This window comes from Lutjanus erythropterus, chromosome 20 (genome assembly GCF_056507025.1).
Source record: "Lutjanus erythropterus isolate fLutEry1 chromosome 20, fLutEry1.hap2, whole genome shotgun sequence".
Taxonomy (NCBI): Eukaryota; Metazoa; Chordata; class Actinopteri; order Lutjaniformes; family Lutjanidae; genus Lutjanus; species Lutjanus erythropterus.
Window position 1 is genome coordinate 4118957 of NC_139336.1, and position 24319 is coordinate 4143275.

Consider the following 24319-nt stretch of genomic DNA (forward strand, 5'->3'; position numbering starts at 1 on the left):
CTTTGCTAACTACTTGTTATTTATCCATTAGCAGAAGTGTGAACTCGACAAAATAAAAAGTCTACTTGGATTTTAACACCAATGACCTGTGACTTCAGACCAAAGATTCAAAATTCTCTTATATACCAAGTCTGAATCCACAAATCAGTTCATTTCCGTTCATTTCCCGAATGAACAAATGTTAACTCCATTCATTCTCAGGAAGTTGAGTTGACATTTAATTCCCAATCTCACTTTGTTTAAACCAATCAAACAGCACCCTGTCAGGTAGCAGGCGAGAAGCTCCAGTTGGAAAAAAGGAAAAACTACAAGTTCATTAACCAAAAAAAAAACAAAACATTTTGACATTTTCATTTTGACATTTGAAGTTGCACAAAGAACCATAATTACAGGCCACCATTAACATAGTTAGCAAACGAATACTCTGCGAAGTAACTTTGTCGATTAATGAGGCTGGAAACTCACTGTTACATTATGACTTGTCACTAGGACTCTAAACACAAAGATTAGGACTTGGGATTTGACTTGGAACATGTCAGTCTTTATTTGTGACTTGCTTGCCTTGACTTGCCACTTAACTTTGAGTGCAAAGACTTGCGACTTGCACAACAATGACTGCATCTGATTAAGCCAACTAGTTTGCAGGCCTTCCAGCCCCGATCAGTCAATGATAGCGCACATCTAAATTTGATGTTTTGTGTGCTGTGGTGTAGCTAAAACCACTCTGAGGTTAGCAAAATAATTTTCATTATGATGCGTTAGCTATGCAAATCTCTGCAAGTTAATTTTGAAACCAGTGGGGCGAGGAATAAAAGACACTGATGTAAAAATTACAGCAACATTTGCAGGAAGTGGTCATCAGTGATGTACGAGTCAGATCAGTTTTATTAGGCCAAATCATAATCAGCCTTGGGGAGTAACAGATTACATGTAATTGGATTACACAATTAGGATAAAAAGAAAAGGTAACTGTACTACATGTAGAAAAAAAAACATGCAAATAGATTACAGTTCCATTTAACAAAAATAGGGATTATTTAGGAGGATTACAGTTTTAAAATACATTATAACATAAAGTTTATACTAGCATGTGCAGTGTACACATATTACACTTCTAACAACACCACTCTGGCCTCAGTGCACCCAGCTAATCTGACAGACAGTTCTCATTATCATGACCTCTAGTGAAAAAAGGCATCACTGGGTGGAAATTTCAACGTTATTTTGTCTTTGAATCAAAAAAGAGGACCAAAATCACAGTACGGACAGTTCTGCCTTCAGCTGTGAAAATACTGTCATCATCTAAGAACTCATCATCTAATTTAAAGAAACATTTACATTTACATCCTTTACATTTTAGGAAGGACCAGCGGCAAATGTTGGCTTCACAGAACAACCACTAACGTTAGTGACAGAGAACAACCACTTATGTTAGCTACGCATACCATCTGCTAAAGATAGCTTCACAGAACAACCGCTATCGTCAACTACACTGACCAACCGCTACCATTAGCAACACAGAAATCCACTTATAGCTACTGTCAATACCACCACCACTACTACTACTACTACTACTTACTACTACTTATGGCAGTTTACTTTAAGTTTGAGTGTGAAGTGTGAATAACATACCTTAGAAAATATATTTAAATGTCCATTTTTCCGCTATGTGCATAACAAAAGAAGGAATTGGTGGACAAACAATTAATAAACCTCATAACAAACATTAAACAATATATTAAGTTAGACAATTTCACCATTTGGTATTGAGAAAGTCCAAAAATAACTGAAAGTAATCAAGTTAAGTTACTTAAATATTTTGATACTTGGATTAGGTTAGTGATTACATTTTTTAATAGCTAATTAGTAATTGTATCAGAATACATTTTTTAAAGTAACTCCCCCAAACCTCATCATAACAAAAGTTATCTCAATCTAAGTTATCAAGCAGCTTCAGATGGTACTTTTTGTAATATTATTTACAGAGACCCAACAGCAAACACACACGGTAGAGATCCACATACTGGAGGTTGATTGTGCAAAACCAGCCAAAACAGTTCCACTACTTTGTAGGACTCTTACAACAGCTAAATCATCAGCATTTGTCAAGTCCAGCCCTCACACTACATCTTTGTAAGTGATGCTGTCGTGATGTATCTGTCATGATATATCTGCTGTTAATAGAAGATGCCATTGCGTGTGTGTGTGTGTGTTGTCAGGTGGATGGAGTGTGTGTGTGTGTGTGTGTGTCTGCTCTCTGATGTTTCCTCTAAAAGCCGACAGATAAGGAGACGTTTTTTAAAGCACATTTGTTTTCTGTGGAGGCAAATTCGGCTATTAATGCAGATTTATGCAGATTGGCTGGATGGAAGTCGTTTGGGCGAAAAGAGCCGCTGAGAGTCGAGGAGTGATTACTAATGGGTTTTTATAGCTGGACCAGAGAGAGAGGGCAGCGGCCAGCCAGTGTGTGTGTGTGTGTGTGTGTGTGTGTGTCTCCTGGGCTGCTTTCGAGCTGTTGAAACAACCATTTTAAATCTTTGCAGAAATCTCAGACTGTTGAGTTTGTTTCCTGCTGCTGTGACTCTTGTTGCTGCTTCCTGCTAATTTATTTATGTTGGTTTTATGGCTGAGTCGGTTCTTCCATTCCCTTCCTCTGTGACTCTTATTGTTCTGCTCTCTCTCAGAAGGTGGCAGTAACACACTGACGCTGCTTCTGCACTGCAGAAATAAAACAATAGGGAACAGGGAGGACATGGGGGAACAGGTCCAACACCATTATTCTGTTGTTAAGTACCACAGTGCTGAAATACATTAATGCCCTGCTACCTTAAATTTCAGTTAAAGTACTATCAGCAAAATAAAGTTAAATTTAACCACTATCAATAATGGAGAAAAAAACAGCTCTAATATATCAATTTATACTTATATTTCTTTATTTTATTATTATTTTTTATGTATATAGGATTAGAGCCTGGCTAAACAGTGACATAACAAAATGTTCCAAATACATAAAATGTTCTACATAAGAAAAAAGTTATCGATAAACAACTATATGTTTTAAAAAAAAGAAAACAAAATGTTCTAAATAAATAATAAGATGTTCTAAATAAGGAACAAAATGTTCTGAATAAAAACATGTTTTAAATAAATAAGGAAATGTTCTAATTAAAAAAAAAGTTGAGAAAACTTGTCAGTGCTAAACTGACTAAAACTACGTATGTATGTAAACTATTTAATGGCGACACTGTTTCTAAATGTCCTTAAGCATAACACACATGTCCTATCAGTTACATACTGGTACTAAAAATATACATGTTGTAGAAGATAAAATCAGCTGATAGTATCCTGACAGTTAATGTATCTTCTTTTGTATGTCATCTCTTTATCTCATAAGTAGGCTAATATAACTATAGTTGATGGAAAAATGTTGTGGAATAAAAAGTACAAGTACAATATTTATGAATAAAATTACTCTTATTCTTGCTTGAAATATTAAAGCTGTCATCTGGTCAAAATCTCAGCTAGTCCTATACTTTGGTTTATTACCAAGTAATCTGCAAAACTACTGAAATTCCCACCAAGTTAGCAAATGTTACCAAGCTAACAAGCTAATTATGATGGTGAACATGGTAAACACACTGATGTTTAGCAGGTATCATTCATTTTGCGAGCATGTTGATATTAGCATTTAGCTTAAAGCAAATGTCTAAACACTGCCTCAGCAGAGCCACATGCCTGTGGCTGGAGACTCTTAGTCTTATTTTTCATTTTTTCTGTTTAAGTGAAGGTTTTTTTCCAACTTGTACGTATGAAAAAATGGTTTGTTTTTTCATCTGAAGTGGAATTTGTCAAAACAAGACACACACACAAACACAGATGCACAGCTTGATCAGAAATATCTCTGCATCTAGACGGCAGTAATTTACCTTAATAACAGTGCTGCATACTTATCATTAATGGGTTTGCTGTATGGTGCTCCCTGTTATATTCTGTGGCTGAATAAGAGTGCAAAAGGAGAAATAAAGCGTTCTTTCACCTGTCTCCATCGTTCCTTTGTCTTGGTCTTACGTTTAGGCCATGCACAAAGATTGCAGTGATACCCATCTTCTCGTGTGACTCTGGAGAAGAGGAGGATTTCACTAAATGTTGGACTGTTCCTTTAAATGGGCAGACTGGTGTTCTTATCTGATCGAGACTAAAGATTCACACTGCTGACTGAGAAAAGACTGGGACCATTTGATACACACACACACACCACATGCTGACCTGTGTGTGTGTGTGTGTGTGTGTGTGTGTGTGTGTGTGTGTGTGTGTGTGTGTGTGTGTGATTATTAGCTGTGTATCTTGTAATTTCCAGAGGAGCTGATTCAGACTCCTGCAGCATTTTTCAGCTGCTGGTAATTATTGGATGTTGAGACACAGAGAATTATCTGCTTCAAAGTCATTCACAAGGCTGATAACTGCTTAGTGTGTGTGTGTGTGTGTGTGTGTGTGTGTGTGTGTGTGTGTGTGTGTGTGTGTGTGTGTGTGTGTGCGTGTGTGCTGTCAGTCAGCTGAATTGCCCCGATTAAGCAGCAGATTATCAGGATTTTCTAATTATTAGGGAGTAATTAAGACTGAGCCGAGGATTATCAGACTGAAACATGAAAATACTAAAACACTGAAGGAAGAAAACATTCAGATACAGACATATTAATACACTGAAACAGTGCGACAATGAAACACAGAGAGCTGAAACAAAGCGTTTATCATCAAGTCTGTTTTGTGGATTTAGCAACACCTAGTGCAAGACTGAGGGATTCACAATCGCACAATGAGGGATTGAAAATGGAAAGATTAGGTGGGTTCAGCACAGATGGGTGGATTCAAAATGGGAAGAAGGAGAGATTCAGAGCAGCACAAAGAAGGATGGACAAAGATTCAAAGGATTTAATTAAAAGAGATTGAAAATGTCCTAATGAAGTACTCCAAATGGATAGAAGGGATTCTAACTGTAAATAGAGGTGTTAAAATGCTGCATGAAGGATGAAAGGATTCCAGATGAAAAGAGGGATTCAAAATGGAAAGGAGTGTAACTGAAAACAAAGAATTAATCATAAAGTCTTTTTAGAGGATTTAGCTATACCTGCATTCCCCTAGTGCAAGACTGAGGGATTCACAATGGCATAATGAGGGAATGAAAAAGGAAAGATTGGGTGGGTTCAGCACTGATTTAAAATGGGAGGAAGGTGGGATCAAGGACGATCAAACTGGGGATCAAAGGATTTCATTAGAAAGGAGGGACTCAAAATGGCTCAATGAAGTATTCAAAAAATGATAGAAGGAATTCAAAAAGTACATAATAGAAGAGGGATTCAAAATGGAAAGATGTCTTACTCAAAACAATGAAAGCAGATTTAACAACATCTGTATTCTCCAGTGTGAGCAAGGAGGGATTCAAAGCAGCACAATGAAAGATTCAAAATGGCTCAATTAAGGACCCAGAATTGAACATGGAAGGATTCGAAATAAAAAGAGGGACTAACAAAGAGTTTATCATAAAATCTGTTTGGGGATCTTGCAACACCTGCATTCCCCTTGTGCAAGATAGAGGGATTCAGATGGAGTGATTCAAAATGGGAAGAAGAAGCGATTCAAAGCAGCACAATAAGGAATGATTAAAGTGGGAATTCAAATGATTTCATTTGAAAGAAGGGATTCAAAATTGCACAATGAAGGGGTCAGAATGGGTAGAAGGAATTCTAACTGTAAATAGAGGTGTTAAAATGGCACAGTGAAGGATTCAAAGTGACACATGGGAGGATTAAATAAAAAAAGAGGGATAGAAAATGACAAGACTGGGAATTCAAAATGACAAAAATAACTTAAAATTTGATGAAAAGAAGGATTCACAATGACACAATGAGGGAGTGAAGATAAAAATGGAAAAAATTGGGTGGGTTGACCACCGATGGAATCAATCAAAATGTGAAGGAGGGGGATTCAAAACAGCGCAATCAAGGATAATCAAAGTAGAGGCTCACAGGACCTAATTAGAAGAAAGGATACAAAATGGCTCAATGAAGTATTCAAAGTGACACATGGAAGTATTCAAAATTAAAAAGGAATTCAGACTGGAAAGAAGAGGAACTAAAAATTGCAAAAATGATTGAAAAGGGAGAATGAAAAGAATAAAATGGGCAAATGGAAGGATCAAAATGGCACAATGACGGATTTCAAATGGGAACAAGGGAGGGGGAATTCATTTAGGCACATTTGAGGCTTGAAATCGAAAGAAGGATGAATTGAAATGACACAGTAATGGGCTGAAATGGCCCAATTACTTCTTCAAAAGGGGAAGGACAGAGTATAAAGGGGACAGTGAAAGATTCAAAATAGAAAGGAGGGATAAAAATGGCACAACGAAAATGGAAAGACAGGTTCATAACAACTCAGTGCTGGAAAACCAGCATTTCCCAGCTGCCTGGAGGAAACCTGGCCTGTTTTTTCTTCTCCTGACATTTTCACTATGGCGGCATTTGTTCTAAATATGTGAGTCAGAATGTTCTGTACAGCTGAGAGGAGGACGGGGAGGCGCAGCAGGAGGAGGAGAACATGCTAATGTTTGATATCACTCCTGCTCTCCCGCTGTGTGAACGCTTCACTCTGGTGTTGTATGTATAATTAAAATGTTTTCTGTGCAGGCGAAAGGCCTCCGCAGATGAGCGTTCCTAATTGTAGCCACGCCCCCCTCGTTAATGCAGCAGGAGGGAGGAGGTGTCGAGGGGTTAATGGAGAAGCTAATGATTAGCATGGAGGCTTTCCACATTAATTGGGCATTTTTTTGTCCAGAGGCTGATGTTTATTGTTCTGCAGGAGCTGGAAGAAGACAGTTTGTTTTGTGGAGTGTTTTATTATGTGAGTTTTATTGAGACAAGCTTAGTCAATTTGGGTTTAATAGAGGAAGGAGGAAGAGGTGGATTTTTGTTGAGAGGTTTCTGCAGGGAGCGTCGCTGTTATATTCACACTTAATCTGTTAACAGAAGACATCAGTGTAGGCCTGAGTGCTCATGAACACACACACTGGTACTTCTACAGCTGTGAGGGCCCTCTCTTTTGAAACAATTCATTCCCTAGCCCTAACTGTACCATAAACTCAAATTTTAACCCTAAAGAATGTTCTAATTTTCCAAAAATGTTGTTACAGTTTGGCAGAAGGTTGGACAAATGAGGTGAGATCGCCCTGTGAATTGTAACATAAAAAATGAAGCTAAATCCAACCAAAAACCAAAACAACAAACCTAAAAGTTAGAAGCCATCAGGGGAGAGAGACTGGTCCACTGCCATCGGGTAGCACTTAGACCAGGGGGGCTGACGTCCACCCTCTGGACTCCAGCAGGTAGAGACCAAGGAGTCCTGGTAAGACAGGTTGTCCTCGCTTCAAAAAAAGACTTTCCAAAAATGTCACCACGCTCAAAACAATTTTTTTTCCAAAATGCCCTCATTCTACAAAAATTTCTCCACTTTTTAACATATGCCCACACCGACAATCTCCCCACAATGTCAAGTCAAGCCAAGGCAGTCTTACTGATGTACCACCAGGACAAGCACGTATTTTTTAATGATTACAGAACAAATTAGATTTTTTCCCACCATATAATAGATATCTGTTTGTGTTTATGATCCTAAACTGTTTCTTTAATCCATTCACCAAGAGAATATCAATCAAACGTTTTAGTTTATTCATTGTAAGAATGGCGTTTATCCATTTTTGTAACTTAACTCCTCATATATGAGTGAGTGTGTGAGGTAACATTTCAATTGATTTCACACTCGTTCTTGTGTTCCATCCGTCTGCAGTTTGTCCTTTCTCCAGTTTATGTGTGTGCACATGGGCCAGAGTTAATGTGGCGCACTGCACATTTTTACCCCAGGTTTGTTTTTTAGAAGTCCCAACTTTGTGCTTAGAAAGTGGCATACGCCTTCTTTTGTGCGCAAATGAGGCCCCTGCAGCTTTTTTCACACCTGCATCCCAGTTCCCCAGCTCTCCCAGTACTTTTTCCCCAGTGCTCTGCTCACTCCACCTGTCAGCCACTCCCACCTCATCATCCCACTCCACTCACCTGTTCACACAGCTGCAGCTCAGCAGCGATCGAGCCAGAATATAAGCCTCTCCTGCGCACTCACTCCACCAGATTGTTTTTTTGTCACTCATGCAAGACTCTTTTCCGGATTGACTTCCTGTTGCCAGCCCTGCCTGGCTCTAACCTACCTGTTTCATCCGGTAAACGCACCAGCCTTCCTTCAGCGTCCTTCGTTTCTGTTCGTCTGTGACTGCCTGGCGTTCCCAACCAACAATGATGCTACAGTGTTCCCATCTGCTCATCTGTGGCTGCTTGTGGTTCAGAGACTCTGTCCATGTCGCCTCACGTGCCTTTGTGTGTGCGTCCTGTGAGTACTTACCTGCTGGCTTCTCAACCCTCTGCCTGACCTCACCCGACCCTCCGCCTGTCCCCTGTTGGTTTGCTCACTCGAACGGTTCACTTACCTGGTACCAGGTTTGGTTTTGCCCCCTGGACGGACGGGATTATCAGAGACTCTGAGGAGATTCATTGTTTGAGTGACAGATTCTCTGTGTGTTGCCTTACCTGCTGAGCCTTGTACTTATTGAGTCTGACATTAAAAGTCTTTACCAACTGTTTCTTGTCTTCTGTGTACTGCAGTTGGGTCTTACCACCACCTGTTACAGCTTTCAGCTACATCACATGGTCCTTTTATGGTTACTTTTTTTTACCAATGCAGATGAGAAGTACCATGTGATGACTGAAAGAACAACTTTAATTAACAGAATAGTGGTGGCGGCAACAGTTTTGCAGTAATGTTGAATTAAAAAATACAGTGCTGCTGGTACCTGAGTTTTCCTAAACATGTCTGTATTTTCATTTCAAATGTTCTATGACACAAAAGACAAAGAAAATGTGATTAATTTTACCTCTTTCAGCCAAAGGTGGTCATATTGACCACATGGGAAATGCCAGTTTCATTTTTTGCAGTTGGAGATAGATTGTGGTTGCTTAGCAATCATTGTGGTTTACCTCATCCAGTGCCATGTATATTGATAAATATGCAATCCCTCAGTATCTGAATAAATTTTACAAAATTTACATTTGTGTTGTTTCTTTAAAAAACCTAACAGAATAAATACATTAATCTTAGTCTGATATTTATCATAAGGGACAATAGAGTTTGGATGTCAAAGATCAAAATGACCACATGGCCAGTCTAGTAATTCTCACACTTCAAGTGTTAAGCCACAACAAAAACCAGTTCAGAATGTCTACTGAGTATTGTAGGGCTTCACACTCCACTTAGTCCAGGGGCTAAAAGCTTTCTTCGCCCCAGTCTAAGGCACATTGCAAAGTGGGCTAACCCCAGCTTCAATCCTTGGGCTTGCTGGCCCTGCCCCAGAGCTGAGTTAGCCCTGAGTTTGCAGGGTTATCCACTGAAAATTGATTAAAGTTGGGGCTTAGACGTGCCGGAGTGAAACGGGACTCAAGGCTGTAAAGAGTAGTTACGTATTCTAGAAAGTAAACGGTTGTGTTTAGTTTCCATAAACTCTAAATCTGTGAACTTAACTGTCCTCAGTGACAATAATCTCTCTCTGTCCCTCTCCCTGCAGAGTCCCTCTGTTCACCAGCCTCAGGTTTATCATCATCTTCATCTTAATCCAGACAACAAACCAAAAATCAGACCACCCAGAGACTGACGACTCAGCGGGCGATTGCTTCAGCCTTCCTGTGAAGGAAACCATTTCAGGATCTGTCAGCATCTGGAAGCTAAAGTGATTTTCCAGATGAACTGCAGCAACAACGGGAGCAGCGACCGCAGCAATAATGACAAAAGAAACCACCAGCAACAAGTACAATATGGCAACAAACAACTGCAGCAGCAACAGAAACGGCAACACACTGTAAAAACGTGGGGAGCAATAGCAGCAATAAGTTGAGTATCTACCAGCTCAAAGCAACAACCGAAGCCTTTAATCCTCTCAGTGATTTATCATCTGTGCAAACGTTACAACAAGCGCTTATCTTGTCTCGCTCTTCTTTTTTAATATAAAGGTGATGAAAATAATAATAAAAATATATATAGTGAAGAGCAACGCCCTCATCGAACCCAAAGTCAGGTTGCAAACTGCTGGACGGCTTTTGCTAACTCTACTAACTCTTCTTGAGCTCTTTGATGAGTTTGGTTGTTTGTGGTGTCAGACTGTCATCGGTTGTAAAGAAGTCTTCTTCAGGGGTTTTAATGAAATAATGAGAATTTACATGAATATGAAATAGAACAATTGCTTATTTAAGACAAATTTTATACCTTGAGAGAACATACGTGTACATTTCTTGGACTGGAGTAAATAAATGATTATATTCACACTGGTTTGTTGGTGTTTTTTTTTTAAAGAAAAATTGCTGATAGATGGTGTTTCTGATGATGATGACAATCAATATTCAGTCCTTCCAGGAAGTTGCTATGTTTTCAATCACAAAAATTCATCAACCAATCCCATGAATCCTGCATGACCTTGCAATTTTGTCCAAACTCACCAACTTTTCCGCAAATTGTACCAGTCATCCTTGCTCTCCACGAGTTCTACCAATCATAGCAGTCCATCATGTAAACATCATACATACGTCTTAATGAGCCAACTCGATGTTTTGTTTTATTATTCACTATTTTTTTTACTCGTATGTTTTTATTGAAAAGAACACAGTTTTTGTCATTGTTATAGACTTTTATCAACTCTCTGTCCACTTATTTATGACAGTTTTGTGCTGGTTGTTTAACTGAATTTGAGCTCCAAAAAGAGTTTGCCATTTTGTGGAATATGCCCCAGGTGCACTTCTTCATCTGCAAATAAAGCAGATTCTGTGGGAGTTTTTGTAATCATGAGCCTTTTTGGTAAGGTTACACAGAACTTGAATAAATCACTTTATTGCATTGCAACATGCATCGTAATTTTTGGGGGGAAAGCGTCCACGAAATCAGACATTTTAGGCCACAACAATCCCAAAGTCAGCCTGCAAAATCCTGGAGGGACTGAATATTCTACACACAGCTGTCAGCTCAACCTTTAAAGGAACAGTATCACATTTGGGGAAATTTGGAAACTAATTTACTCTCTCTCTGACACTGAGATGAGATCAGTATCACTCTAAGTATGGAGGTGGAGTTAGAGCCTGGTTAGCCTAGCTTAGCATAGGGTCTGAAAGCTGATCTGACAAAAGACATACAGCACCTTATTTAGAAGATCCATGTCACATAGTCCTAAGCGTATGGTGCACAGGCATTGAGGGTACGTCCAATCACACTTTGCTGTTTAAATGGTAAGTAAAGTGAGGTGTAAGGTGCAAAGAGGTTGTATTTAGTGTCTTAATTAATCATAGGTGTTTTGAATGTAACATGAATGAAATCATTGACTATCATGTCCCATTCCCTTTAAGAGTGAAAAATGACCATTTGTGATTAACAGCGGATGGGCTGCAGGTGGGTTAAATAGGGTTTTAAGACCTATACATCCATAGGTGCACAGATGGGCACAAGTACATTTGCTAAAATAAGTCTGCACACCAGAAACTGCTCCTTTTCACCACATTTGACATTTTAGGCACCAGCCCTTCATCAGACATGAACAAGATAAGGAGATGCACCTCCATATGTACAACCAATGGTGACCATCCAACAGATCATGTGATCGTACAACACGCTATGAAAACAGTACAAAATTGCATCATTAGAAATACATTTACAAAGAAATACATTTGCAAAAAAGTGTATTTACAAACAAAGCACATTTACAAAATAAGGCCAGCAGTGCCTAGAGTATCATCTCGAATGTCACATGACTGAAAAAATTCAAGGTGAAACTGTAGAAGAAGATGGTTTTTTGTATTTGTTCTTCTGTCCAGCACCCAGTATTTATTGTTTTTGGATGTGCATGCTGTTTTTTGAGTCTTCACCGGTACATTTGCTACCTACACAGTGTGTGCACTTGCCCTGAAAATGACCACTGTGCACAGCTGCACTGAGCTGAGCTGCATGCTGTGTCCTGCACGACACACCACTTTACACCAGGTGGAAGATAAAGCCTACAGACTGAAAGGATATGTCCAAACAGGCTCTGTCCAAAGGTCAAAAATACATCTATCCACACCTCTGAAGTTCATTAACATATGTTGTATCTCATTTATCTGATGTGTCCACAGACAGAAATGTAAAAACAACAGTGACAGATTGTGGGTTTATAGAGAGGTACGTGCTGGAGCTATTTTCTGACAAATCACAGCCAGGTGCAGTGATTGTGTGGAGCTACACCTGAAGTCTTGTTGTCAGTGATATTGGCGGTTTTGGTACCATTGATGTGTCACAAATACCCAACACAGGAATACACAATACATAAAACAAAACAAGTGACTTATATAGGCTAGCAAAGGTCTTTATAACTGAGATATGGTCTGTCAACATACAGTCATGAATGTGCACAAAAAGTGAGTCTGATCGGTCCTGTAGTATTCAACATTAGCTCTGGATGAGCTGTAAGTCTAGTGATCACACACACAAAAGTAATTACATGAAAACACAGATGACTTTTAAAAATTTTTTTCCGCTGAGGTAAAGGTCTGATATTTGGAAAAAGCAAGGAGTGACACACTGATTTCCCACTGAGCTCAACATTTTGGTTGTAATGTTTCACAGTGAGATTCTTTAGAAAACTGCATAACAGTATTTGCTAAATATGTATCTGCTAAAAAAAACTGCTTTAAGAATTCTCACAATTATGTTGCAGAATTTGAGACACACATTCCTTTATTTCACCAAGGCTGTTTTGGCATTAGTCTTTAGAGTGAGATGCAGACATCCCAGAATCACCACACCCTGCACCCTGCACCGCTGCAAGCCGGGCAGGGCTGCAGAACCTGGCACCGGCGCTGAAGTCATGTGCTATGGAGCACTCTCCTGTTCTCCACTCACTCCTCTGCAAATCCTGCAGGATCTCAACTGTTCCAACCTCTGGACACACTCTGGAAAAAATCCACTCAACCGCTACTGGCCAGTTGCATTACCTCAATGATCATGAAGTGCCTGAACGCCAACATGCCAGCAGTCAGTCTACAGCTGGACCACAACCAGTTCGCAAAGAGGGGAACTGAGGATGTTGTGGTATGTCTCCTCTATTCAACCATTCAATGAAAGGAAAAGGGACTACAAATGTATTTTTATCATAGTGTGACAGCTTGTGTTGTTAACTGATCATTAAAGCTGGGGTAGGCAGTTATTTTTGGTTCTATAATAACCTTTCATCATAATCTAATCCAAGTGGTCTGAGATAAAACTAGACTTCTGCTCCTCTTCCCTCCTTTTTTTACACTGTAAAAAAAATAGATGAGACTACTTTAAATTTTATCTAAAGAAGAAAAGTCAGTTACCTCAACAAAAGATCAGTTGTTGGTAAAACTTTTAAAAACTTAAAATTCAATAATCTATTGCAAACCACTGTCTCAACTTTTTCCTTTTTACAGTGCAGGCTTTAGAAAATCTAGCTGGTGATGCAAGAGACTTTGAACAATCACAGGTTGGACAGTAATTTGGTGACCTGGGATTGAGACTCACCAACTACAGCCTTAGAAACAGGGTTTTTTTCATCTTCCACCAAAGTAAGCAAATCTGCTTTGAAAAACGCTGTAGGCTATAAATACAGTTTGCCTGCTTGCTGTTAGAAGCAGATTAATGGTTTCAAAATGACACATTCAAGAGTGACATTTGTTTGGAACGCTCCCCAGAGGATAAACCCTTTAGATTTGGATCTTTCCTGTAGAACAAACTTTGCATTTTTAGCTTCGCTGCTGGTGAAGCTCTAAGAATAGCTAAATCTTCAGTGTGCTGTTTGTTCTGTCAGATACTTGGCACAAACAGTTGTCCATCCAGATGTTGGACTCCGTGTTTGTGACTGTACACGTGCGCTGTGTGTGGCGTTTATGTGTGTGTGTGTTAAAGACAAAGTGAGACAAACCAGCCTGCCAGCTCTGCCCTCATTTGCATCTGCTAATGGCTCTATGATGCCAGTTTCTGATCACTGCAACTACACATTTAAATTCCTGCTTCACTGCCAGATGCCCCCCTCCCACCTCTCCCTCTCTCGTCCAGGGATTCCTCTTTCCATCCTGTAACAGCAGCTCTGTTCGTGCTCTGCATCAGAAAACGCCGGCCGAGGTTAAACTGGAGACGTGAAGCTGCTGCTGGTAATGACGCTTTAGTTGGCTGTGATAAAGCTTGCAGATTTACACTCAAACATTACCAGTCATGAACATGTCATTCCAAAAACCATGGGCATTAATCTGCTGCTCTAACAGCCTCCACTCCTCTGGTTACAGGCTGTCCAACACATTTTGGAACCTGGCTGCAGGGATCTGTTCCCATTTATTTACAAGAACACATGAAACTGCTCAGAAAAGATCTGTGAATTATCATGATTTCTTGAAAGAGACTCTTTAATTTCCTTCTTCTTTTTTTATTGCTTTGAGCACCACAAGTTGAGAGCTATCTAGTTCCTTTATATTGGAGAGAGGGCAGATATCTCCAAAAACTGGCAACAAACACCAAAAAAGTATCTAGATGGAAAAACAGCACAAGAGGAAAAATATGTACCTTTGATTTTGGGGTGAACTGCCCCTTTAAGTAATCAGTGTGATAGCAGTCAGAGTCATATCTGGAGCGTCCATGTGCACAGTAATGCTAGTTAGTGGTGATGATTGTATTTAAGCAGCAGGACTGAAAAAGGCTGGATTTGCACTTTTACCCTCGGGCCAAAGTGTTTTGTTTTACTCAAGATTTATTCAGTGGAACTCAGTTTTAATTTTAGACCTAATTTTAGTCAATATGTTAATGGAGTGTGGCATCACACCGTGAATCAACACAAGAACTTTGAGCTACACTAACATCACTTTTCACTCTAAAAGGGAATCAGTCAACTTATGTAACTGTTATTTACCTTGTCAGACAGTGTGGGACTGTGTGTATTAAGGACAAATTTCTCATCTTGATTTGGAACTGGTCTTTCTTTCGGTTTCAAAACAAGAGCACAGTGTCCATAGGTTGTCTTTCCGCTTTCTTTCCTTCTGGTGAAGGTGAAGCACACAATTTGTTAGATTTATTATTGCTTTGAGATGGCGGTTATCTCATTAGGTTGTCTGCCAAAACAGCTAATAATTTTGTGTCGACTTTATTCCGCAGAGCACAATGAGCAGAGATTTCATCTTAATTTTTGTTATCAATATTTGTTTCATTTATGTGATTATCACAATTTAGTCATGAAATAAAAGGGCATTGATGAGTAAATATTGTGAATTTATGTTTAGTTAGGTTTTGAAATGAGCACAGTAACAGCAGATATTGTAGCTTCAGTAACATTTGTGTTTTATTTCTGTGAGATCAGACATACAAACAGCAATGTTTTAATTCACTGCAGCTGAAGATGCATTTTATTATGCTGATGACACCGTCCTGTTTTCATGTGTTCATTAAAGAGAACAGCCTGCCAAATAGGAGGACAGGTCGCGGTTCTGGCAGTATCTACCCCAGGCCACCCTGAAACCAGACAGAAAGAAGTAACTCATCTCTCCACATGTGAGGGTTTGTATAGTGAACACAGTCTGTATCTAAGTCACATGATCAAATCTTACCAGGCTCTTATGCCTTGGCGATCCTGAACAACACGTTTGGCACAAGTGATTGCATCTCTGACATTATCCGTAAGAAGATCTGTGACAAAACCAAAAAAAGAATCTGGATTTGAATGGTAATTTACAAAGTTGACATAAACAAAACTGCAGGTATATTGATAATTGAGCAGGACACAATGGCACTGACAAGAATTTTCAAGGAAAGAGGAAAATTTCAGAGTGCAGTTTAAGTTTTGGGTGTGGTGGTTCATCACTGACTGTTGCAATTGATATTGCATCCATTTGCTGTTGGGGTGCCATTGTTACACCACCAGCGGCTGTTGATCTGGAAGATGCCGTAGTCAGTGGATCCGTCAGAGTTGCGGTTGGTGGCTTTGGTGTTGTAGCGCGACTCATGTTCGGTCAAACAAACCCCTGCAGAGGAAACAGAACAGACCAACCCGTAGATCAAATGCGGACATCAACATGCAGAAGGTAACAGTCAGCTATCTCCATGACAACCTTGGAGATTGCAACATAACATCAGTTATGTATTTAAATGAGTGATATTTTCTGTTCCAGATACAGGCTGGTACTCACAGTCAGCCAGGCTGATACTCCGATAGCCATCCATCCCATTAGCCTTCAGCACTCTGGCCCATTCACAGCGCTGGAAGACTTTAGCGTTGGCCACAGCCACCAAGAGCAGAACCACCAGACTCTTCATGATGAACTTTCTGCAACTGCTGCTGCTAGACGTCCTTTTATAGTTGAAAAGCTCCACTGAAGTTACTTATTTTCTTTGGATGCCATCCAGTTTCAACAAAGCTGTTGAAAAAGGGGAAGATTTCACTTTCCCCTCAGTTTCATTTAGGGGTTTTTTTTTTGTGTGTGTGTGCGTATTTGAACTTTGATTTGTGTGCTTTTGGTGTGATATTACGGACTGATGTGGAAAACAAGGATGAAGTGAAGCGCATGTTGAGCTCTTGCACAAATAAATCTGCAGTTATAAAAGAGAGATTGCCAAAGTCACCAAAAGCAGAGACACCAGCCTCCACGTGATTCATTCTGTTTGGCCGAATGTTTCCACAGCTGCTGGATTTCCTTTTACAATTGAGAAGCTCAGCTGAAACTACTTACTACTTCTTGCCTCTTCTTTGAACAAAGATGTTGAAAGAGTTGAAGATTTCACTTTTCACTCACTTATATCTTTGTTTTGTTTGTGTGTATTTGAACTTTGATTTGCTTGTTTTCAGGCAGTGTGTGCACTAGCACAGACTGATATGAAAGACAAAGACAAGGTGAAGTCCAAGTGGATCTGTGACACAAATTTCAAATCAAATTTTCGATCTGCAGTAATGGGAGAAAAATAGAAATTTTCACTAAAATAATAGCTTACTAAAAAGCCAGGACAAGCTATTATTGGTGTTCAACCTGACTTTAAAAAGCTGTCTAAAAGGTATGCTACAGAGTTTTAACAAAATTATGTTTACTTTCAGTGTTTTTCACTAAAACACACTGTGTATGTCCTCGAGGCCTGACAAATGTCATTAGTAGGTTGCATTCATGTTTAGTAATCAGCAGTCTTTCGCTTCACTGCCATTGTTGACATTGAACTGATGTAAAACAATAGTCTGCCTCCTCTTGTCCTGGTGACATCAGGATTGTTTGTAAAAACACCATTCAAAGGTTGGCACAATGAGTGAGAGAGGGACATAGAGAGTGAATTAGGAGAGCAAGCACTATAAGCAAGACCAAGGCAGTGAATTGGAAAAACAAAATATTCTGATGGGTTTTTTTTTTGTTCGTTATGTTCTAAAGCACAAATAAACACACTGGACTTTGTGTGAATACAAGTGATCCTCAGTCTGCTCTGCCTGTGTGAGTGTGTATGTATCTCTCTCTGCAGCTCTCACAGACAGAGAGACTGTTTTTGTTGTTCTCTCCAACTTTCCATCTGTGCATCAATACCGCTACTAAACCTGATCACCACAGTTGGCTTTTCATCAGAACATATGTATATAAGTGTGGTGGTACCTACTTACTAGCTCCTTGCTAACAGCTCCTTGCCCACTACTTTTAGCTCAGTCTACTGGCAGCTTTATTCTTCTCTCTACAGCATGACTCCACTTATCCAAATTGAATCCAAGCTGTTCAGTCTTAGATCCAAACGACACTCCATCAACAACCTCCTAGACGATGTCCTCCTGTGGCAGTCCCTGCTCCTCTCCTGGATGGATGTGCTGCAACAGTATGGTTTCTCCAGATTTTCTTGGATATCTGCAGTGAAGAAGAGGAGAAACATTTCTCTTCCCTTGTTTGCACTGGACAGGGATGATGCCCCTGACCCGATTTCAAACTACTCTGAAAAATAACTTGAAATGCTAACTGAGCTAGCAGGTACACCCTCAAAGACTGCACTGGAGCATCCTATCTATTCAGATCCAGCATGATGACAGAAGAAAACAACGTATTCACTAATCAGCACGGTATTCTGTGGAAAACGTTGCAGACACCAATGCCCTCTTGCTGTATCCAACTCAGAGTGTGCTCCTTCTGGCTTCTAGCCATCAGCTCACCTGTTCAACAAAGAACTGGACACTGCTTAGACTAGCAGTGATGTCATCTCCAACACTGCTATCCCCCCTGGGTGACACTCAAACTTTGTCATCCAAACACACTATCTACCATGGGGTCTGTAAAGACAGGTAACCTGAACTCCTTATTCATCATCAACTTTGTTGAACTCCCATGTGCTATCCCCTATTGTTTTCCTGGTAGCAAAGTTGGAGACATTATCAAGCTGTCACTAGTGCTCACAGACCTCCATCCCTCAGCTCACACACCAATTGTTCACACGGATTTGTGGGATGTTATGGATGTACAATTTTAAGTCTGCAACTAACTAGAGTGTCTGGTAATCACAATCAGAGCCTGGACAAAACCTGCCTTTTCCTGGCCCCTTTCCAACTCTTTCAAAAAGCCTTGAACATTTCAGCCATCTTTATAGTCTGCATAACGGGCTAAATGCCTTGACTACCTCAACAGGGCTTTATTTGCCAGTTTGACTGTTTTTGACCAGACATGCAGTATCAACATCATTAGCTGTATCTACTGCTGATTCCAGCTCCAGCAGTTAAGCTGGTCCTAGTCTACTCAACGTGAGATCCCTTGCAATCAAGTCTTTTTACTGCCAAGACTTTATTTTGATTACTAATACATTTTTTTTATTGTAAAGAAACAATACACTTGTGTTCGGAGTTTGTCACACCACAGAAACATGTTATTAACCATCCAGACAAATTTAAATGATTTACACAGTCATGAAAAAATGAGCAGTTGTCTCTGCTCTGAAACATTTCAGGTGACCTCAAACCCAGTGACACCGTCCAGCAGCTTTATTGGACATCTCCAACTGTGTTTGAGCCACCAGAGCCAGAGGACGGTGACAGGATGGTATTTTTTCCTTCAGTGTTGGGTTGTTGGAACTGAAGTGAGCTGAAGTGGACTGCTGGGCTGATTTGGACTGAGAGTCACTGAGGGTACGTTCATAGCTGACCACTGAGGGGGAGGGAGGGACATTCATGTGTCCATGGGGCTTATTTGGTGTTGGGGGAACGATGGCCATGTTTCAGGTCCATCCAAAAAATCCTGAACTCCAGAATTCAGTACCACATAGTTCACTTTGTTCTAACATTTATAATGAGTTTAGAAGAAAATAATTAATAACTTTTCCTTTTCTTTAGTCTCTGGGTGTTCTTTTAAATGCCCAGCATCTGGTACTGTGTGTTTTACCCTATAGAACGCATAACACTGGTTTTATTCAATAATTTTCTGAGCTTCTTTCACCCTAATTCACCCTATTTCACTCACCTGCACCATGTTATTTTTTATGACCCGGCCTTCCTGACTTGTGGGTTAAATGCACTGCCTGAATCAGTACAAGTAGGTCAGTCCTTTAGGATCTCCATTTGCTTCTCCAACATGCTGAATCCATCATTTAAATAGCAATTCATCAGAGGCAGGCACACCTGGCTCTTAATGGAAATGGAAGATGACACTGTTACACCTAAAAAAAACACCTATGATTAATTATGAGACTAAACACAACCACTTTGCACCATGCACTGTACTTAGTGCCTAAATTATGCACCGTTTAAATAGTAAAGTGGACTTGGACACGCCCTAAATGCATGTGCGGCAGGCACTTTAGACTGCTATAGATGGTCTAAATGGGGCTCAATGCCCCCCTCTGATCTAATGGCCATACGAGAGATTTAAAGAGGCAATGTAGGAGAGCTGAGCAAAAATGGAAGAAAGACAAACTCAGAGTAACTGTTGATATTAGAAAGCTTGATATTTGCCTGTCAGTGTGCAGTTAAGGGAGCTAAACACATTCATTTCTCCAATGTGATTTCTAGTAACAGGCACAATCCTGGGGTTTTATTTCAGGCAATCAACTCAGTGGTTAAACCTCTGAACATGGAAGCATCCACTGAGTTATGAGAGCAGTTTCTTCATCGTCTCGTAAATAAAATCGAATAGGCTCCATATCACACCTGTGACTGAAAATAACATCATCTGGACTGAACCATCTGCCAGTTTAGCTAACTTCAAGCAAATGTCAATCCCAGAATTAGAGAAGTTAGTCTCTCGATTTTTTCCGTCTGTCAGTTAGACCGTATCCCCACCAGATTTCTGAATTAGTTATTTCAGACTGCTCGCTGTTGACTGGGTCTGTCCCATCCAGCTTAAAAAAATGCAAGAGTCTGACCTCTCCTTAAGACACCTGATGCTTTTCTTTTAAACAATTTTAGGGCCAATTCAAACTCACTAATTTTGATCTAAAATTTTAGATAAGTCTGTTGATTCCCAAATTGCTTTTACACAGGAACAACAGAAATGTTTTTGAGGAATACCAATCAGGTTTCAGGGCCCAGCATAGCACAGAAATGGCTCTTACTGAGATGACTAATGATTTACTGCTTACAGCTGATTCTGGGGCTTGTTCATTTTTAATTTAGCTTGATTTGACCTCTGCATTTCATACGGTCAACCATAATATTCTTATAAATTGCTTTGCAATCTGCATTGGTATTAAGAACACTGCTCTTGCCTGTTTATGATCATATCTTTCTGACAGGTCTTGTCTGTTGTAATGGGATAATTCCCCTCATCCCCAGCTCCTCTCTCCTGTGGTGATCCCCAGGTCTCTATTCTTGGGCCTGTATTATTTTATGTATGCTTCTGTTGGCTGAAATAATCCGCAGATATATTAATATATTTATATATAAAATACTAAATATCACAAAATTTCCTTCAGCTCAATGAGTCCAAATCTCAGGTCTTTTTTGCTGTCACCCCAAACCTGACCTGTGGCCTTGCAACTTCAACATATTGACAACTTTTCCTCCCGTGTTCAACTTGCAATTACGATGTAATCTTTGACTCTGGGCTTTGCCATGACACACAAATCATCCAGATAGTGCAATCATGCTTTCTCCATTTTTAAAACATCGCAAAAGTTTCACTTTTTTAAAATCTCAAGCAGATCTTGAAAAAGTCATCCATGTTTTATTCTTGTCATGTTGGGATTCCCTGTATTTGGAGCTCAGCCATAAGGCCATCTCATGTGGTGTTCCCCAGGACTCCATTGATGAAGCTGTGTGTGCTTCCATTGGACGAAATAAACATTTATAATATTAATTTCTACTGTTATGCAGATGACACGCAAATGTATGTTCCACTGTCTGATAATGAGGAGACTGACTTAGTCTTTTAGATTATAGCTTGTCTCTTAGATAAAGACAAAATTTACTGAAGCTCATGGAATCCAAATCTGAGGTCCTTTTATGTGGGTCACTTCTGCCTACCTACATCATAGATTTACTCACACCTTTTTCAGTATTGCCACCGCCTGCAAACTCTGTACCTTCTTTTTAATTACTCCTCAGTCTTACTTTTGTAATAAGACCTTTTTTTTATAATAACTCTTTTAAGTACATTTGGTTTTATTGGGTCCCATATTTCCCACATAGTATGTTTTTGTTGGTTTACTTGGTCTGTGTGTACTACTTTATCTTGTTCTATATAGCTCATTATTATTAACATTTTTATAAACATTCATGTTAATTTAACAACTGTCATCAGAAAAAAAACATAATTTTATTCATGTTTAAAAGGACTTTGAGGAACAACAGATACAAGCTGAAATCACTTCATTCCTCTGCAATGACTAGATCTGTTAAATAGTATAAGTTTATAAGTATAAACTCAATACTTTGAATGTAAAGATTTGAATCATTTCATTTGATCTGTAAAGAAACATCAGTAACTTTGTAACAGTAATTCTCTTTTATTTCAGTCAGATCAGACATACAAACAGCAGAAAAATTTTAATCCACTGCAGCTGAAGATGGGAGAATCTTATTATGCTGATGACGCCATCTTGTTTCCATGTGTTGATTAAACACCGCATCCTGCCACATAGGAGCTCAAGTCTTGGTATTGGCAGTGACGACGCCAGGCCACCCTGAAAGCAGACAGAAGGACATAACTCATCTCTCCACATGTGAAGGTCTGTGAAGTGAATACATCTTAGTCCCGATCAGATCTTACCAGGCTCCAATGCCGTTGGGATCCTGCACGACGCGTTTGGCACAATTGATGGCCACACTGACATCATCGGTCAGAAGCTCTGTAAAAGAAAAAAAAAAGCATAAACATACCACTAGAGACATGTTCACGAGTATGGTGGTGTGGGGGTTAATTACTGACCACTGCACTGGATGTGGCATGCATTTGATGTGGGGGTGCGACCGTCATTGCACCACCAGCGACTGTTGATCTGGAAGATGCCGTAGTCAGTGGATCCATCAGTGTTGTAGTTGGTGGCTTGGGTGTTGTAGTCCGACTCCCACTTGGACAGACAGACCCCTGCAGAGGAAACAGAACAGACCCTCATATAGACCACCTGAAAGGTCAACTTCTGGCCTCAGAACCCACGAGGTAACAGTCAGCTACTAATTAAGACTGTCAGGTGTGGTTGAAAACTAGTACCCAAGACCTCGAGATTGTTTGGTCATTTTGGTGAGTGACCCTACTACAATGCTGTAGACACCCCTCTAGTGACATTTCTGGAGGCGCTCCTCCAGCATTATATTTTGGTGTGCTGTTGAAGGACTCTGACCCAAAAGACTGGGGTATATGCCCTGTGTGACACCAATAGTTAATGCTGACTACGTAAGATACATTACGTTATAATTTATGTATATTCACTTAACCCTAATCCTAATCCCAACCCAAGTTACATTACATATGTTAACTTACATAACTAATATATTTGTTTTTGACCCAAACTATGATCTTTTCCTAAATCTAACCAAGTACTTTTTATGGCTAAACCTAAAATGACAGAAACCACACGGACATGGATATAGATTTTTTAGTTTGGCCCATGTCCAGGCACCAGAGGGTGGTCATGTCATTCATCTTTATATATAGTCAATGGCCTAAACCTAACCAAGTTTTATGTTGCCTTTATTTTGAAAGTCTACTCAGAGGTTACATATTAATTATTGTTAATTCCACCATGGAGCCCTGTGCATGCAAAACTAAAGCTAGATGGAACCTTCAGCAAGTAAAACATGGGAAGGTGTATTCTAGGGTACCCCTCCAGTGGACAATATATGATAAAGCGCCCTCTAGGATGTCCTTTCAGTGGGCAAAAAGTGACAAAGTACCCCCTAGAGTGCCCTTCCAATTGATGAAATGTGGTAAAGTGCTCTCTAGGATGCCACTGGGGAGGTTGAGGGGTAGAAGGTGGTGCTGTTGGTTTGCAAGGCTTATATAGTGTTGGGAGACATATTCAAAAAATCCTGAACACAGGCATAGAAGATGCTAAGTGATTTACTTACTGCATCAAAATAAACAGAAAACAATTGCTAGCTTTAAAAAATCCTTTAGGCTAATATTATTTTGCACTGCTGTAAACGAATAAAAATGCATTTAAATTAAATCAAATGACTAAATGATATTTTCTGCTCTAGATGCAGTATCTGTAGACTGACAGGCTGGTACTCACAGTTGGCCAGGCTGTAGCCATGGTAGCCGTCCATCCCATAGCGCTTCAGGACTCTGGCCCATTCACAGCGGCTGTAGATTCTGGCGCTGGCTACAGCCACCAAAAGCAGAAACACCAGGCTCCTCATGATGGACACTCTGCTGGACCGAATGTGCCTACAGCTGCTGCTGGACGTCCTTTTATAGCCGAGAAGCTAAGTTGAAACTTATTTCCTTTGAACGTCGTCCAGCTGTTGAAAGAGGGGGAGACTGCAGATTTCACTCAGTTTGAATCTGGGTTTTTGTGTTTGTTTTCAGATGGAGTGTGTTATCAGTGTGATAATACGGCCTAATGTGAAAGACAAGAACAAGGTGAAGTCAAGGTGGAACTCTGGCACAAATTCATCTGCAGCTATACAAGAGCAATAACAAGAAAAAAAAATCTGATGAAAAATAAATTAACAATAAAATAATAAAAAAGTTATTGGTCCAAGTGTCCAATCTGACTTTAACAAGCTATCTTAAAGATGTCATGTGGAGTTTTAACAAAGCTGTTTACTTTC

General features: G+C 39.8%; 3 protein-coding genes across 4 annotated transcripts in view; 1 reads left to right on the plus strand and 2 right to left on the minus strand.

Moving 5' to 3' along the window:
- Window positions 1–9770, plus strand: part of mbd2 (methyl-CpG binding domain protein 2) — a 35309-nt gene extending 25539 nt beyond the window's left edge. For both annotated transcript variants that reach the window (XM_084745623.1, XM_084745622.1), the window contains exon 7: window positions 9659–9770. The gene's annotated coding sequence lies outside the window, so the exon portion shown is untranslated. The remainder of the gene's footprint in view (window positions 1–9658) is intronic.
- A 5656-nt stretch (window positions 9771–15426) lies between these two features.
- Window positions 15427–16453, minus strand: LOC146308058 (lysozyme C-like). The gene is made up of 4 exons (XM_084746171.1): window positions 16296–16453; window positions 15975–16130; window positions 15717–15795; window positions 15427–15621 (listed from the first exon to the last, which is right to left on the minus strand). Exons 1-4 carry the CDS (start codon window positions 16420–16422, stop codon window positions 15555–15557), a joined length of 429 nt encoding a protein of 142 aa, XP_084602297.1. The 5' UTR covers window positions 16423–16453; the 3' UTR covers window positions 15427–15554.
- Window positions 16454–22030: 5577 nt separating this feature from the next.
- On the minus strand, window positions 22031–24015 carry LOC146308059 (lysozyme C-like). Its single transcript, XM_084746169.1, has 4 exons — window positions 23779–24015; window positions 22473–22631; window positions 22314–22392; window positions 22031–22227 (listed from the first exon to the last, which is right to left on the minus strand). Exons 1-4 carry the CDS (start codon window positions 23903–23905, stop codon window positions 22161–22163), a joined length of 432 nt encoding a protein of 143 aa, XP_084602295.1. The 5' UTR covers window positions 23906–24015; the 3' UTR covers window positions 22031–22160.
- Window positions 24016–24319: the final 304 nt, after the last annotated feature.

Bases quoted from the DNA above. Each gene is read 5' to 3' on its own strand.
- LOC146308058 (XM_084746171.1), bottom strand. From the start codon at position 16,422: ATGAAGAGTCTGGTGGTTCTGCTCTTGGTGGCTGTGGCCAACGCTAAA. The intron at 16,131-16,295 runs GTGAGTACCAGC...TTTCCTCTGCAG, and splicing joins GAGTATCAGCCTGGCTGACT to GGGTTTGTTTGACCGAACAT. The intron at 15,622-15,716 runs GTAAGATTTGAT...GTCTGGTTTCAG, and splicing joins CGCCAAGGCATAAGAGCCTG to GGTGGCCTGGGGTAGATACT.
- LOC146308059 (XM_084746169.1), bottom strand. From the start codon at position 23,905: ATGAGGAGCCTGGTGTTTCTGCTTTTGGTGGCTGTAGCCAGCGCCAGA. The intron at 22,632-23,778 runs GTGAGTACCAGC...TTTCCTCTGCAG, and splicing joins TGGCTACAGCCTGGCCAACT to GGGTCTGTCTGTCCAAGTGG. The intron at 22,393-22,472 runs GTCAGTAATTAA...TTTCTTTTACAG, and splicing joins ATGCCACATCCAGTGCAGTG to AGCTTCTGACCGATGATGTC.